The 16,904-nt window shown below is 42.5% G+C and overlaps 1 protein-coding gene across 3 annotated transcripts in view; it reads left to right on the forward strand.

The window, feature by feature from the left end:
• LOC138951143 (unconventional myosin-Va-like) overlaps positions 1-16,230 on the forward strand; it is a 38,692-nt gene extending 22,462 nt beyond the window's left edge. For 2 of the 3 annotated variants that reach the window (XM_070322785.1, XM_070322786.1), the window contains 8 exons: positions 816-968; positions 1,400-1,551; positions 1,770-1,859; positions 3,832-3,982; positions 4,215-4,357; positions 5,170-5,327; positions 7,539-7,710; positions 8,528-16,230. In XM_070322785.1, the coding sequence (XP_070178886.1) occupies positions 816-968; positions 1,400-1,551; positions 1,770-1,859; positions 3,832-3,982; positions 4,215-4,357; positions 5,170-5,327; positions 7,539-7,710; positions 8,528-8,776 (1,268 nt within the window). In that variant the 3' untranslated portion in view covers positions 8,777-16,230. The remainder of the gene's footprint in view (positions 1-815; positions 969-1,399; positions 1,552-1,769; positions 1,860-3,831; positions 3,983-4,214; positions 4,358-5,169; positions 5,328-7,538; positions 7,711-8,527) is intronic. The other variant, XR_011451010.1, reaches the window with a different exon arrangement.
• Positions 16,231-16,904: the final 674 nt, after the last annotated feature.

Below are 16,904 nucleotides of genomic sequence, written 5' to 3' on the forward strand. Positions count from 1 at the left end.
TTCCCCCCGAGTAAGTTGGTTCTGGTTGTTCTCGGTTTCACACCTGTTATGGTTTCATTGTTTTGAGTTTTTGCCCCGTGCAGGCAAATCTGTTGTTCTTTTTGTTAGGTTTGTTAATGTTATTTCATTTTTGCCCAATAATAAAAGGCAACAGTTTTCAGTATTTTTTATTTTTTTTAAAGGTTTTATATAATCAATGTTCTGTCATTTTTGCCAACAGTAAAGGTGACTGTTTTCAGTGTTCATTCTTTTGAAGTCATTGTCACTTTCATTTTTACCCAGTTGTTTTTCAACGTTTTCTCCCTCATGTGTTTACTAGATGTCATTCTTTCTGCAGTTACATTATGTCACTGTTTTCTTTGGAGTCCTGAGCTTTGCTGTTTTCGCTTGATTCACTTTGATGCCCAGAATTATGGCGATCTGCCCTTAGTGAATCAGGGCCACTTGTATTTCTGTTTTTATAGAACATTAAATGTTTAGCATACCACAGTCTTTATATGAAAACCATTTCCAGTGAAAAATAATAGTTGATTCTTGTGTTTGTCTTCTTGCCGTGTAACCCCTAAATACTGATGCAAAGACCTGACCCCTCTTTGACCTTCAACACGGTTGACACCTGCATCAGTAGGAGTGGCATAACGCAACAAGTTTTCAAGATAGCCATAAAGAACCTCAGCTGTTCTGGATAAATAACTATCATGACTTTATACCCATTTGTAAACTTTGTTGAATTGCGCCTTTTCTCATTGTTCGGTAAATTTTTGAATTGGAGCCTTACATTTTTGCCAATGAAAGTGTGTTGTTGTGTCTGACAGCGGCGGAGATCGTGGCGGAGTTGGAGCAGGATGACGGGGGAGGGAAGGGGGCGGCGGTGGGGGCCACCGTCAAACACCGGGAGAGGACCTGGATGGGCATGCTGGAGTTTCGTCGCGAGGACGAGGGAGCCCTCATCAAAAACCTCATCCTGGGTCAGTGTGTGTGTGTGTGTGACATTCTAGGGAGCTGTGTACAGTCGTAATGGGGGTAGAATTTTATATACTTATGACGCAGATCCTACTAAAGTTCTAAATGCCTTGCAATGCTGAACATAAAAGTCATCACCACAAAGCCTCTCTCACAGGACTTTGGGGGAACTGATAGAAATATATGTTGGGGCATGGCTCTACCATTCTTTTCGCACATCCGTCTTACAGGCTTTGCTATGACCATGTCTGATCCCAGGCTTTCAGTGTCAATCTTTTAGTTTCAGGCCGACAGATTAACGAAATTTTTACATAATTTCTTGACGCAACTTGTGTATTGCTTGTTCAGACCTCAAGCCCAAGCTGGCGGCGGGGCTGATACCGGTAGACTGAATGTGTTGATATCGCTTGACGGGACTTGTGTGTTGCTTGTTCAGACCTCAAGCCCAAGCTGGCGGCGGGGCTGATACCGGGCCTGCCTTCCTACGTCCTCTTCATGTGTGTGCGCCACACCGACTACATCAACGACGACGACAAGGTCAAGTCGCTCCTCACCGGCACCATCAACGGCATCAAGAAAACAATCAAGGTCAGTGCACATGCTGCAGTGCTGTCACAGAGAGACGCCGCAGTCATTTACCGTGCTTGCACCATGTTGTTGATCGATTGACTGATTGCTTGAATTACTGATTGATTGCTTGATGGACTAGTTGGTTTGTTGATTGATTGAATGTTTGAGTGATTGCTTGTTTGTTTGACTGACTCATTGCTTGACTGATTGTTTGTGTGATTGACTGTTGTGATCAGAAACACGGGGATGACCTGGAGCGGATCACCCTGTGGCTGGCCAACACCTGTCGTCTGATGCACACCTTGAAACAGTACAGCGGGGAAAAGGTCAGCTCTCTCTCTCTCTCTCTCTCTCTCTCTCTCTCTCTCTCTCTCTCTCTCTCTCTCTCTCTCTCTCTCTCTCTCTCTCTCTCTCTCTGTCTCTCTCTCTCTCTCTCTCTCTCTCTCTCTCTCTCTCTCTCTCTCTCTCTCTCTCTCTCTCTCTCTCTCTCTCTCTCTCTCTCTCTCTCTCTCTCTCTCCCCTATCCTTATGTAATAAAGTTCTGAGTTCTCTCTCTCTCTCTGCATGTATGGCCCTGTTCCTCACAGGTAAAACAATTAACACATTCTCTCAGGTGCCAGAAGATTGTTCCAAATAACTCTCACTTACTCTTGTTGTACATGTCGCCTACATTTACAGTGTTTACTTCCCTTTGTAAATGAGATCATTACGCTGTGTGAACAACAGCACGTTTCGCAGTGTGAGTGCCCTAAGAACTTGTTACCAACTGATTGACTACTGTACAAAAATCTCATTTTTTGGCCAACTTTAAGTGATCATGTTTGAATTGAAAGTTGTATGTATTGGGGGATACATGTTTATGAAAGACCGGCACGGTTGGCCTAGTGGTAAGGCGTCCGCCCCGTGATCGGGAGGTCGTGGGTTCGAACCCCGGCCGGGTCATACCTAAGACTTTAAAATTGGCAATCTAGTGGCTGCTCCGCCTGGCGTCTGGCATTATGGGGTTAGTGCTAGGACTGGTTGGTCCTGTGTCAGAATAATGTGACTGGGTGAGACATGAAGCCTGTGCTGCGACTTCTGTCTTGTGTGTGGCGCACGTTATATGTCAAAGCAGCACCGCCCTGATATGGCCCTTCGTGGTCGGCTGGGCGTTAAGGAAACAAACAAACAAACAAACAAATGTTTATGAAATTAAAAGCCCCACAATTATATGCATGGCAAAAAAAAACGAAATAAAAAGAATTTGTTATCACTGCGTGTAAGAAACGGCATGCTCACAAAGGCAGAAGCTTATGCCCGAGAAAGCAAAAATGGTGACTGTACTGAAAGTGGTGACTGTAGTGAAAGTGGTAACTGTAGTGAAAATGGTGACTGTAGTGAAAGTGGTGACTGTAGTGAAAGTGGTGACTGTAGTGAAAGTGGTGACTGTAGTGAAAGTGGTGACTGTAGTGAAAGTGGTGACTGTAGTGAAAGTGGTGACTGTAGGGAAAGTGGTGACTGTAGGGAAAGTGGTGACTGTAGTGAAAGTGGTGACTGTAGTGAAAGTGGTGACTGTAGTGAAAGTGGTGACTGTAGTGAAAGACGAAACTTTCTTTAATACAACGGTTTTGGCGCATGAGATGGTGAAAAAGTATTTCAACTCTAGATTCATTTGAAGTAAACTTTGGCTGAAAATGTGTCTTGTACAGATCGTCTTCTATAACTTTGTCATCCCACATTTCTTTGCTGAGGCCAAACAAAAAGTTACGTTGGTTTAGGGTAACATGACCCCAAAAAATAGGGTCGGTAGGTCGACTTTTTATTTTATTTTTTATTTTTAGTCTCAGTGTGGTTCGAAAAATGTGCCAGAGGTTGTTTTTTGTGGATTTTTTTTGAGAAATGAGTTTTAGAGTCGGCGGGAAAAAAATAGGGTTGGTCGGGTTACCCTAAACCAACATATCTTTTTATTTTGCCCAATGACCAGTGCCTGTTTCGCTGTCAAACTCGACCGCATCCCTTATTGGCTGACGTTTGGGTCACGCCAAGAAACATAAGGCTGCTGTACGATGAAACATAAGGCTGCTGTACGATGAAACATAAGGCTGCTGTACGATGAAACATAAGGCTGCTGTACGATGAAACATAAGGCTGCTGTACGATGAAACATAAGGCTGCTGTACGATGAAACATAAGGCTGCTGTACGATGAAACATAAGGCTGCTGTACGATGAAATATAAGGCTGCTGTACGATGAAATATAAGGCTGCTGTACGATGAAACAGCTCCATGTGTTTTACACGTCACTCTTTGTGTGTCCAGCAATTCCAGGTGGACAACCAGCCCCGTCAGAACGAGATGTGTCTACGCAACTTTGACCTGTCCGAGTACCGCCAGGTGTTCTCTGACCTTGCCATCTGGATCTACCAGACGCTCATCAAGCTCATGGAGGAGCTGGTGCAGCCCAACATCGGTAGGTGCTGGTGCTGATGATGATGATGATGATGATGATGATGATGATGATGATGACGAGAACGATGATGATTAATGATGATGATGATGATTATGATGATTATGATGATGACGAGAACGATGATGATGACGATTAATGATGATGATGATGACGATAATGATGATGACGATGATGAGGATGACGATGACAACGACGATGATGATGATTGAGGATGATGTTGCTATGTCCACAGTACCGGCAATACTGGAGCACGAGGCTATCGCAGGACTGACGGCCAGCAAGCCCGCGGGACTCAGGGGCAGATCATCCAGTAACGCACGTGAGCTGGACGACGAGAAAGACGCGATGCACTCCCTTGACCAGCTTATGCGCACTGTAAGTTTTTTTATTTTTTTTATTTTTATTTTTTTATTTTTTTATTCAGGTACATATATGACATGACATCAACATCAGACATCAACAACACTGTAAGTTGTTTTTGTCATCGTGCTTGTTGTGGCATTCATGGTTTCCGTTATGTTTGGAGGCTGATTAGAAAGAAAAAATTTGCGCTGCTATTTTGAACATGAAAGAGACAGGCTGGAATGACCTCCAATCGAGTGGTGTTGCTTTTGTCCTTCAACAAACGACCAAATTGTGTAGGCTTTAATGGGCGGGGATGTAGCTCAGTCGGTAGCGCGCTGGATTTGTATCCAGTTGGCCGCTGTCAGCGTGAGTTCGACCCCACGTTCGGCGAGAGATTTATTTCTCAGAGTCAACTTTGTGTGCAGACTCTCCTCGGTGTCCGAACACCCCCGTGTGTACACGCAAGCACAAGACCAAGTGCGCACGAAAAAGATCCTGTAATCCATGTCAGAGTTCGGTGGGTTATAGAAACACGAAAATACCCAGCATGCTTCCTCCGAAAACGGCGTATGGCTGCCTAAATGGCGGGGTTAAAAAAGGTCATACACGTAAAATTTCACTCGTGCAAAAAACACGAGTGTACGTGAGAGTTTCAGCCCACGAACGCAGAAGAAGACAGAAGAAGTTGGCTTTAATGTCCTCGGAGTCATTCTTTGCATTGATAAAAGTAGCTTCTATCAGATATAATGCAATTGACCAGGCTACAGTGTAAGATACCCAATGTTGTGTTGTCTGTGTGTGACAGTGTAAGATACCCAATGTTGTGTTGTCTGTGTGTGCAGCTCAACAGCTACATGCGCATCATGACGCAGCATGCGGTGGACCCCGAGCTAGTCAAGCAGATATTCAGGCAGCTGTACTACTTCATGTGTGCCGGGGCCCTCAACAACCTGCTGCTACGCAAAGACATGTGTAACTGGTCCAAGGGCATGCAAATCAGGTAGGTCATGGGGGAAAGGACATGTGTAACTGGTCCAAGGGCATGCAAATCAGGTAGGTCACGGGGGCAAAAGGCGGAACAATAATAAATGTCGATGTGAACTGTCCCAGTCATTAATCCATACGTCCAACCTGCACTATGAATATTCTCAGGGCAAAAAAGAATGGGGCTTGAACGTTAGTGTGGAAGGTTATATTCTCAGGGCAAAAAAGAATGGGGCTTGAACGTTAGTGTGAAAGGTTATATTCTCAGGGCAAAAAAGAATGGGGCTTGAACGTTAGTGTGAAAGGTTATATTCTCAGGGCAAAAAAGAATGGGGCTTGAACGTTAGTGTGAAAGGTTATATTCTCAGGGCAAAAAAGAATGGGGCTTGAACGTTAGTGTGAAAGGTTATATTCTCAGGGCAAAAAAGAATGGGGCTTGAACGTTTGTGTGGAAGGTTATATTCTCAGGGCAAAAAAGAATGGGGCTTGAACGTTAGTGTGAAAGGTTATATTCTCAGGGCAAAAAAGAATGGGGCTTGAACGTTAGTGTGAAAGGTTATATTCTCAGGGCAAAAAAGAATGGGGCTTGAACGTTAGTGTGAAAGGTTATATTCTCAGGGCAAAAAAGAATGGGGCTTGAACGTTAGTGTGAAAGGTTATATTCTCAGGGCAAAAAAGAATGGGGCTTGAACGTTAGTGTGAAAGGTTATATTCTCAGGGCAAAAAAGAATGGGGCTTGAACGTTAGTGTGAAAGGTTATATTCTCAGGGCAAAAAAGAATGGGGCTTGAACGTTAGTGTGAAAGGTTATATTCTCAGGGCAAAAAAGAATGGGGCTTGAACGTTAGTGTGAAAGGTTATATTCTCAGGGCAAAAAAGAATGGGGCTTGAACGTTAGTGTGAAAGGTTATATTCTCAGGGCAAAAAAGAATGGGGCTTGAACGTTAGTGTGAAAGGTTATATTCTCAGGGCAAAAAAGAATGGGGCTTGAACGTTAGTGTGAAAGGTTATATTCTCAGGGCAAAAAAGAATGGGGCTTGAACGTTAGTGTGAAAGGTTATATTCTCAGGGCAAAAAAGAATGGGGCTTGAACGTTAGTGTGAAAGGTTATATTCTCAGGGCAAAAAAGAATGGGGCTTGAACGTTAGTGTGAAAGGTTATATTCTCAGGGCAAAAAAGAATGGGGCTTGAACGTTAGTGTGAAAGGTTATATTCTCAGGGCAAAAAAGAATGGGGCTTGAACGTTAGTGTGAAAGGTTATATTCTCAGGGCAAAAAAGAATGGGGCTTGAACGTTAGTGTGAAAGGTTATATTCTCAGGGCAAAAAAGAATGGGGCTTGAACGTTAGTGTGAAAGGTTATATTCTCAGGGCAAAAAAGAATGGGGCTTGAACGTTAGTGTGAAAGGTTATATTCTCAGGGCAAAAAAGAATGGGGCTTGAACGTTAGTGTGAAAGGTTATATTCTCAGGGCAAAAAAGAATGGGGCTTGAACGTTAGTGTGAAAGGTTATATTCTCAGGGCAAAAAAGAATGGGGCTTGAACGTTAGTGTGAAAGGTTATATTCTCAGGGCAAAAAAGAATGGGGCTTGAACGTTAGTGTGAAAGGTTATATTCTCAGGGCAAAAAAGAATGGGGCTTGAACGTTAGTGTGAAAGGTTATATTCTCAGGGCAAAAAAGAATGGGGCTTGAACGTTAGTGTGAAAGGTTATATTCTCAGGGCAAAAAAGAATGGGGCTTGAACGTTAGTGTGAAAGGTTATATTCTCAGGGCAAAAAAGAATGGGGCTTGAACGTTAGTGTGAAAGGTTATATTCTCAGGGCAAAAAAGAATGGGGCTTGAACGTTAGTGTGAAAGGTTGAAGTTTGCTCATGATATTTCTCCAACAGAAAAGTTGAATGACGTGACATTAAAACAAGTCACGGTTGCGTTGCAGGCCAAGCGTTATCTCTCTAAAGAAAAGTGTGGGCAGGGGGTATCCCCATTTTCTGTCTTGAAAGCTTCACACAAATCAAAGATAGTTTTAAGCATGGGGGGCGGGAGGGGGCTTTCTGCCAAACAGCTGTAACTATGGAGGTGCTGCAAGCAAAGACCAGATGTTACTTCAGTTGAATTTCATGCCTGTGAAACCATAAAGCCTTTCAAGTCTGGATCCAGGAATGTTACTTTGCGACTGTCTGCACGCTCGCACGCACGCATGTATTTATACTGCATGTCAACTTGTTACAGATACAACCTGAGTCACATGGAGCAGTGGCTGAGAGACAACAAGCTCAACGAGTCCGGGGCGCAGTCAGCTCTGGACCCCATCGTTCAGGCCTCTCAGCTCCTGCAGGCCAGGAAGACGGACACCGATGTCGACAGCATCTGTGAAATGTGCTCCAAACTCACCATGGCTCAGGTGGGGGTTGCCTTGTGTGTGTGTATGCACGTGTGCAAGTGAGAGAGAGAGAGAGAGAGAGAGAATGTGTATGTGTGAAAGAGAGAGTTTGTGGGACAGAGAGAGAGTGTGTATGAATGTGTGTGTGAGAGAGAGAGAGAGAGAGAGAGAGAGAGAGAGAGAGAGAGAGAGAGAGGTTAACATTGGGAGTCAGTTTTTCACTGTGATTGCTGGTTTTAACTGGTTGACAGTGTGTTATTGTTTGACTCGCTAACATGGGGTGCAACTCGTCCACAATGCTTGGACATCCTGACAGTTATTTCTGAAGATTGCATGTTCCCTGCAAAGAGCTACTATAGAGAGATAAGAGTGGCCGTATGTACTGGTTTCTGCAGAGAAAGAGAGACTGTGACAGAGAGAAAGAGAGAGAGAGTGTGTGTGTGTGTGTGTGTGTGTGTTTTGTTGTGTGTCTTGAACAGCTGTAGAAGTTTCGCAGAGTCTATACACTGTGAAATGTCTTCTTAGCTCACAATCTTTCTTGTACTTGGTAGGAAACGCATTTTTGCAGCTAATGAGGCCTACCGTGCAGGAAAGCTGGAATCTTATATAGTTTAAAGACTGAGTCACCCTGTATGCTGGAATCTTATATAGTTTAAAGACTGAGTCACCCTGTATGCTGGAATCTTATATAGTTTAAAGACCGAGTCACCCTGTAAGCTGGAATCTTATATAGTTTAAAGACTGAGTCACCCTGTAAGCTGGAATCTTATATAGTTTAAAGACTGAGTCACCCTGTATGCTGGACATGTAGATGATAATATTTTGCGTTTGTTTTCAGATCGTGAAAATCCTCAACCTGTACACACCGGTGGACGAGTTCGAGGAGCGAGTTCCCATCCCCTTCATCCGCAAGATCCAGGCGCGCTTGAAACAGCGGGCCGACATGGCGCAGACAGGGGGGAACACTCTGCTGATGGACACCAAGTTCTCTTTCCCTGTCACCTTCCCTTTCAACCCTTCCAGCATCCTGCTCGACTCCATCGACGTCCCCGAGCAGCTGCATCTAGGCTTCCTCAAGAAGCTGTAAACACTCCCCCAACATTCCTCTAGCGCTATACAGTACCACCATCTGTCTGTCTGTCGCTCTGGCGGATTTCTGTCTCCCAGACCAGTTGTAGAGTTGGCAAAGTTGTAGGGTAGTGACGTTTCAGGTAGTGATGTTTCAGGTAGTGATGTTTCAGGTAGTGATGTTTCAGGTGGTGATGTTTCAGGTAGTGATGTTTCAGGTAGTGATGTTTCAGGTAGTGATGTTTCAGGTAGTGATGTTTCAGGTAGTGATGTTTCAGGTAGTGATGTTTCAGGTAGTGATGTTTCAGGTAGTGATGTTTCAGGTAGTGATGTTTCAGGTAGTGATGTTTCAGGTAGTGATGTTTCAGGTGGTGATGTTTCAGGTAGTGATGTTTCAGGTAGTGATAATACAGTCGTACCTGTCTCTTACGACCACCTAAGGCAACAGTGTCGCTCTTACATTTCTGGAGTGCCACCACCCTCTGTCTGTCGCTCTGACGGATTTCTGTCTCTGAAAACACATCTCATCTGTGTTGAAAGTACGGGCAGAGTCGTGGAGTGATGATGTTTTAGTTAGTGATGATGCAGTCGAACCTGTCTCTAACGACCACCAACAGGCTGACCAAAATAGGCTGTTATAGACAGGTTGTTGCTATGGAAAGGCACATCATGGACAACACACTCTTAAAGGATCCTTCAGGATTGTCGTTTTGAGTAATTGGTCGTTATCAAGAGGTGGTCGCCAGGGCAGGTTTGAGTATCACCAATACCTCAATATTGTCTGTGGATGTAGTCGTCTCCAGTTACAGTTTATTCTTGTAGGTTCTCGTCCTGTGTAGCGCCAGAGAATGATGTCTGTATGCGTTCCGTGGAGTCTGTTACTCTTGTAGATACGGTCTCAGAGAACACGGCGTCATGCTGGATACACAGTAAAAGCTGAAGGGTAGTCACAGTAAAAGCTGAAGGGTAGTCACAGTAAAAGCTGAAGGGTAGTCACAGTAAAAGCTGAAGGGTAGTCATGTCATTTTGCTGAGTGTTATACTTCTTACACTTTCACTACAAGTGCACACCAAATGTTTGTGAGTCACATAGAAATGTTGACGGCATTTTGCAGGTAATTATGCATGAACTGTTTAGCATGTGTTCAGGGTTACGCATTTTATCATGAAGTTAAGAATATGCGTATAAACTGTGGGAGATTCTTTCTTCGTTGTCATCAAGTTTGTCATTTAACATTGTCATCAAGTTTGTCATTTAACCACGTCTGCTGAGTGGATGTGATGTGATGTTTTAAGCGACACGTTTGTGCAAAATGAAGATTATCAAGAGAGTCATTTATGAATATAGAAATCTCCTTAATAAATAAATATGTGACTGTGTTGTTTCAGTCTGTGTAATGTGTAATGTGCTGTCACAAGCATGCTTTTGATTGTCATGTGAAGTGTGTCAGTCGGCTTCCATAAGCATGATACACGCTGACAGTGTAACGTGACCCACTGGCGTGTGCTGTCACAAGCTTGGTACACGCTGACTGTGTAACGTGACTCACTGGCGTGTGCTGTCACAAGCTTGGTACACGCTGACTGTGTAACGTGACTCACTGGCGTAAGCTGTCACAAGCTTGGTACACGCTGACTGTGTAACGTGACTCACTGGCGTGTGCTGTCACAAGCTTGGTACACGCTGACTGTGTAACGTGACTCACTGGCTTGTGATGTCACAAGCTTGGTACACGCTGACTGTGTAATGTGACTCACTGGCGTGTGATGTCACAAGCTTGGTACATGCTGACTGTGTAACGTGACTCACTGGCTTGTGATGTCACAAGCTTGGTACACGCTGACTGTGTAACGTGACTCACTGGCTTGAGATGTCACAAGCTTGGTACACGCTGACTGTGTAACGTGACCCACTGGTGTGTGCTGTCACAAGCTTGCTCCTCGTCACACTCACTAGATTTAGTGCCTTCTGTCTTGTGTGCGAGGCCGCCGTACCAGTCGCTTTATAGCTGCCTGCCTCGTTTCTGTACCTCCATTTCTGCTGTTACTACGTATGCAATGACACTGTTACTGTTAGCTTTTCAAGCCACCAAATAGCATCAGCTGTGTAAAACTGGTTCTTGTTTTTTTTCCCCAAAAATGGACGTGCTTTAGAAAACATTGCTTGTATTTATGAGCAATGATTGATAAAGAATTTGACACCCGTTGAGATTTGTCAAGAATTGTTAATACGCTTTTGGTCCAGTTGTAAATAGTTGATATCGGTGATATGTGGATATCAGGATAAGTTTTTGGTACAGTTTATTGCGTTCAGTTGACTTATTCATACCAAATGAGTGAGTTTTGAGAAATAAAACGGTTGTGAAAAAAGACTGCGGTGTTATGAAAACGCAGTTTTTACAGTCTTAACAACACCAGTTGTTTAGTAGGGTTGTTTAGTAGGGTTGTTTAGTAGGGTTGTTTCAAAGTGGCAGGGTTTTCTGTGTCTGCCTGGGTGTTTCAAACATGTCGCTTTTAGCTAGCTGTAGACCGAAAGCGCTTGTAGAGTTGTCTGTGTTTTTTTGCTGTTCAGGGACTAATGTGTCAGGCTGTAGTTTGTGATGGTTATCTGTATCTGCCAAGGTATTTCAACTCGTGCAGCTCCAAGCTTTAGACTAGAAGTTCTTGTAGAACTATCTGCGTTTGTTTTTCAGGACGGATATGTTGCGTTACAGTCTGTGATTTAATTCTTCTCAAGTTTCTTGAAAGGCAACGAGTTGAAACTGAGAAGAAATTCACATGGAATTTAAAACATACGCTCTTTTTTTGATCATGTATGTGGTCCTAAATTTTGGGGTCTGTTAAGTCAGGTTCCACAGTACAGGGATTCATTCTGCGTCTGTTGTGCATTGGACTGAATCACAGGAACTGCGGCCACACTGTATTGAAATTGAAGCATAAAACAAGAACACTTTTAATCATATTCTTTTTTTCTTTTTTTTTTCTTCTCGTTTCTTTACTAGTTAACGGAACTTTTGTCTTGAAGAATTTACCCGATGCTCCCCAGCATGTCGTAAGAGACGACTAACGGATTCTGTTTCTCTTTTTACCCTTGTTAAGTGTTTCTTGTATAGAATATAGTCAATGTTTGTAAAGATTTTAGTCAAGCAGTATGTAAGAAATGTTAAGTCCTTTGTACTGGAAACTTGCATTCTCCCAGTAAGGTAATACATTGTACTACGTTGCAAGCCCCTGGAGCAATTTTTTTATTAGTGCTTTTGTGAACAAGAAACAATTAACAAGTGGCTCTATCCCATCTCCCCCCCCTTTCCCCGTCGCGATATAACCTTCGTGGTTGAAAACGACGTTAAACACCAAATAAAGAAAGATTAATCATTTTCTTTTTTTTGTTTCTTTACTAGTTAACGCAACTTTTGTCTTGAAGAGTACAACCAGACTGTCCCATAAAACACTAAAAAAAAATTTTTTTTCTCTCAATTGTTTTTTTTACTAGTTAACAGAATGTTTGACTTGAAGAGTACACATACCACCAAACGGTCCCATGAAGACGTGTTGTTCCAGATGTACATACACTCGTAGAGTATCCTTTCTGTGCGTTGTTGTGGTCAAAACTATACACAGATGTTGCTTGCCTCCCTTTCACTGTCCAGGGTGCCCGTTTCGCGAAACGCTGCTAGTCTGTTTCACTCGCAGTTACTGTGATATTGGATGCAAAGAGATGGAGAAGGGATGACGTCTGATGAAGATGTATTTATTTATTGATTTGCCATGTAGCCTGGCTGGTGCAAGCTGCCTTTGTTCAATATTGTACTGAGCTTTTGTAACCAAGTTTTAACAAGCTGTTTTGATTTTGGTCACAGCATAACTGCATTGCTATTTGCAAAAACAGTGGGTACAGTGTAAAAATTGTTTGTGAAAAGTTGTTAATAATTATCATTTTTAACATCTTTTCGATCATGTTTCAATGAAAAACTTGTAGTTTTATTCAAAGTAATGTTTGTGTAAATGATAGCAGTATGAACAGAGATTGTGTGACAGATATCATAGAATGAACATTGAAGTCTTTTTGTGCTTGGTTTGATGTTGGTTGTAATTATGACAGATTGCAATTTTTGTTTGGGAAACTGAAATATTATCAGTGTCTGTTCCACGGTGAATATTTTAATTGTATATTGGGCATTGGCATTGATCTTGTAGGGTGGGTTTTGTTTGTCATGATAGTTCTTCATCCTAGTAATAGCGTGGATGAATTATGTCTCATTTTATTTGCCCATCTCAAAACCACCGTTGAAACTTCCAAGGAAATATTGCCATATGTATAAGTCATTCAGGCTTTAACGGATCTTGCGTTCATACTGAATAAAGTTTTGCATGTGTTTGTCGTTATGAAAATATGCTTTGTCATCGCTTCTAATATTGAGTTTTTGTGAACTTTTCATTTTTGCTTGCATTCCGCTGTTTTTGTTGTACATAGGTTGAATGTATTGTAAAAGGCGTATACAATTCATGAGTCTTTTTCATGAGTTTTTTTTTTTTTAATGTGCACATGCGAAACACGAAGACCCTTTTCTGTTTATTTCTTGCAACAGATTTGTGTCAAGCCCCGCCGATCAAGAAATGAAATCAAATCAATGTAGAAATTGTTATTTTATACATTTTCTTTACTTTATCTTTTTTGTGTTTGTATGATAATGAAATCATTCCATTGCGCTACTATCATTTGACATTCTTCAGCAAAACCACGACTTTGCTTTACAAAAATTGTGTTTATTTGCAATAGAAATAGTCCCCGCCGCATCACTGTTTGGCTTTTTTCTGATTTTTTATATTAGTACAGTGGAACGTGTCAATACCGACCACCCAAATTGACCCAAGGACCCCCCGCGGGTTTCTCTTTTTACCCTTGTTAAGTGTTTCTTGTATAGAATATAGTCAATGTTTGTAAAGATTTTAGTCAAGCAGTATGTAAGAAATGTTAAGTCCTTTGTACTGGAAACTTGCATTCTCCCAGTAAGGTAATACATTGTACTACGTTGCAAGCCCCTGGAGCAAATTTTTGATTAGTGCTTTTGTGAACAAGAAACAATTAACAAGTGGCTCTATCCCATCTCCCCCCTTTCCCCGTCGCGATATAACCTTCGTGGTTGAAAACGACGTTAAACACCAAATAAAGAAAGAAAGAAAGTTATTGTTACAGACAGGTGGTTGGTTTGGAACGGAGAATTATATGGTAGAAAAAAACACAGTATAAGGGATAAGCTGCCAACCCTCCCGGATTTTCCGGGAATCTCCTGAATTCTACAACTTCTCCCTGTTCATATTCAAGACTAAACGGTCCCCCTGGACCCCCTGGACCCTGGATTTTGACTTCAGAAGGTTGGCAGCTATGGATCCATTCGGATGAACGTAATTATCAGCAGGTGATCGTAGTCGGGAGGCGGTCGTTAGGTCTGCGCTGCAGGTTGGACTGTACTTATTCTGTTCCCAGATGGGCCCTCAGCCATGTTTGAGGGGTTGAAGTAGTTATCTTGATAAGTGCTTGAATGTCTTCCCTTAAAGGTGAGGATTATACACACACACACTGTGAACAGAATCGTGCCTCACTGAGGCGAGAACACGAATTTTAGGCAGACATGAATTGATACTACATTGGACTGAACAAGCCCATTTTCTTTGTAAGATCATCTCTTTTTTCTCTCTCCAGAATTTAGAATATTTAAGCCAGTTTTAAAGTCTGGTAAATGTTCAATGCATTAGCATTGTACTTGATAATGTTTCAGTTGTTAGGTTAGGTCAGATTTTGTCTATGACACCAACTTTTGATGATTGAATTGTGGGTGTTCATGGTTATTGATACTACGTAATGGTGTGAGTGCAACGTATACACCCCTTTTATTGGATGGCTGTATCTTGGAGTGACGTCATGCAAAGCAGAACGTGTATTTTGCTGTCAGCATACAGGCATGAAAATTCTCCGTATTTTCCGTATTTTTGAAAAAAATAAACCGTATTTTTTTTTTTTCGTTTTTTTTTTTTTTTTTTCCTAGTCATAGTTATAGTAAAATAGTTTTAGGGCCATGTTTGAATCCAATTTTAAGGCTCAGATAGCCCCAGATTGCACCAAATTGCACCCTTGAAAAAAAAAATTTCCGGGGGGGCATGCCCCTGGACCCCCCTAGAAGTCTTGGCGCTTTGTGTCTGCGAAACTTGGCGCTACGCGCCTTCGAATTTTGTTTTCAGTATTTTTTTTCTTTCTTCAGTTTTCATGCCTGGCATAGCTTTTCATACAACCAAACAAATTGTCTTCTTGAAATGGAGTTGTGAAAAATGTAACAGAAACAGCATCATCTGACAAACGTCCATTCTTTTTGTGAAGCGTTTACATAACTGACTCTGTGTCATTGAACTAGCGGAGTTGTACATCTCAAAGAACGCATTTAGCAGTACAACTGCATATTGAGACGTTTGTTTCTGAGTGAAAAAGTGGAAGGCATTTCATACTTATTTCGGATTGTGGAATAAGTTGAGCGAGTTAACTGCGGAGCACAGTAAATGGAAATAGGATGAAAGTCATTAAGTACTTTTGTTTTGTGCATGTAATTAGGGCAGTTAAATTGATCAGCTGTTATCAGGTCTCACAATCACTTATGCGTTGAAATGGTCATAACGTTTTGTTTTGCTACTCTTTAATAAGCTTGAAAAATGTGTGTGGCAGCGAACGATAATTAGGTATAAACAAAATGGCAAAGAGGATTTGAAGAGATGGCAGATTTTTAGAAAATGGAAAGTAATGGCACATGTATACAGTGTATTGCTTCTACATAAAGCAGAATCAGGAGTTCTTACAATTTTATTACATTTTATTTTGGGTATTTTTTTGAAGATGAAGTTTCAAAGTCTTGTGCTTGTGTGTAATGAAACATTTGCCAGGACTGACTGACTGGCTGGCTGGCTGGCTGGCTGGCTGGCTGGCTGGCTGGCTGGCTGGCTGACTGACTGACTGACTGACTGACTGACTGACTGACTGACTGACTGACTGACTGACTGACTGACTGACTGGCTGGCTGGCTGGCTGACTGGCTGGCTGGCTGGCTGGCTGGCTGGCTGGCTGGCTGGCTGGCTGGCTGGCTGGCTGACTGACTGACTGACTGACTGACTGACTGACTGACTGACTGACTGACTGACTGACTGACTGACTGACTGACTGACTGACTGACTGACCGACCGTGTGAATAGTGGGGTGTGCGACCCTGACGTCAGTACACAGCCCTTCAGTTGACAATGTGGGGCGTCAAATGGCGCCACTGATGGTTGTGAGGGTAGTTACAAATACCTGGGTAGCAGGATGTAGTGTAGACTGTTCTCCTGGGGAGGGTTACCCTTTCCTTCATCCCCCCGCCCCCAACCCATCGACTTTAAAGACATCAATGAATAAACACAAACAAAGTTTGTCATGGTATACAACAACAGCAAAGTGTCATTTTGTGTGAGTGTGTTTATGTGAGTGTGTGTTTGAAATAATGGTTTGCATGCAGCAGACTGGGGTGTAACTTATGGTTTTGGGTTTCTTTTACTGAATTCATTTCACAGATTGGCATCGGTGTTGCTTGCTTACTGAACTACTACAGCCAACACTACACATCAAATTCACAATCTGCATACATAGCAACCAAACAACCCTGACAGCAGTTAGCTGAACTAACACCAACACTACACATCAAATTCACAATCTGCATACATAGCAACCATACAACCCTGACAGCAGTTAGCTGAACTAACACCAACACTACACATCAAATTCACAATCTGCATACACAGCAACCATACAACCCTGACAGCAGTTAGCTGAACTAACACCAACACTACACATCACATTCACAATCTGCATACATAGCAACCATACAACCCTGACAGCAGTTAGCTGAACTAACACCAACACTACACATCAAATTCACAATCTGCATACATAGCAACCATACAACCCTGACAGCAGTTAGCTGAACTAACACCAACACTACACATCACATTCACAATCTGCATACATAGCAACCATACAACCCTGACAGCAGATAGCTGAACTAACACCAACACTACACATCACATTCACAATCTGCATACATAGCAACCATACAACCCTGACAGCAGATA

This window comes from Littorina saxatilis, linkage group LG16, assembly GCF_037325665.1.
Source record: "Littorina saxatilis isolate snail1 linkage group LG16, US_GU_Lsax_2.0, whole genome shotgun sequence".
NCBI classification, from domain to species: domain Eukaryota; kingdom Metazoa; phylum Mollusca; class Gastropoda; order Littorinimorpha; family Littorinidae; genus Littorina; species Littorina saxatilis.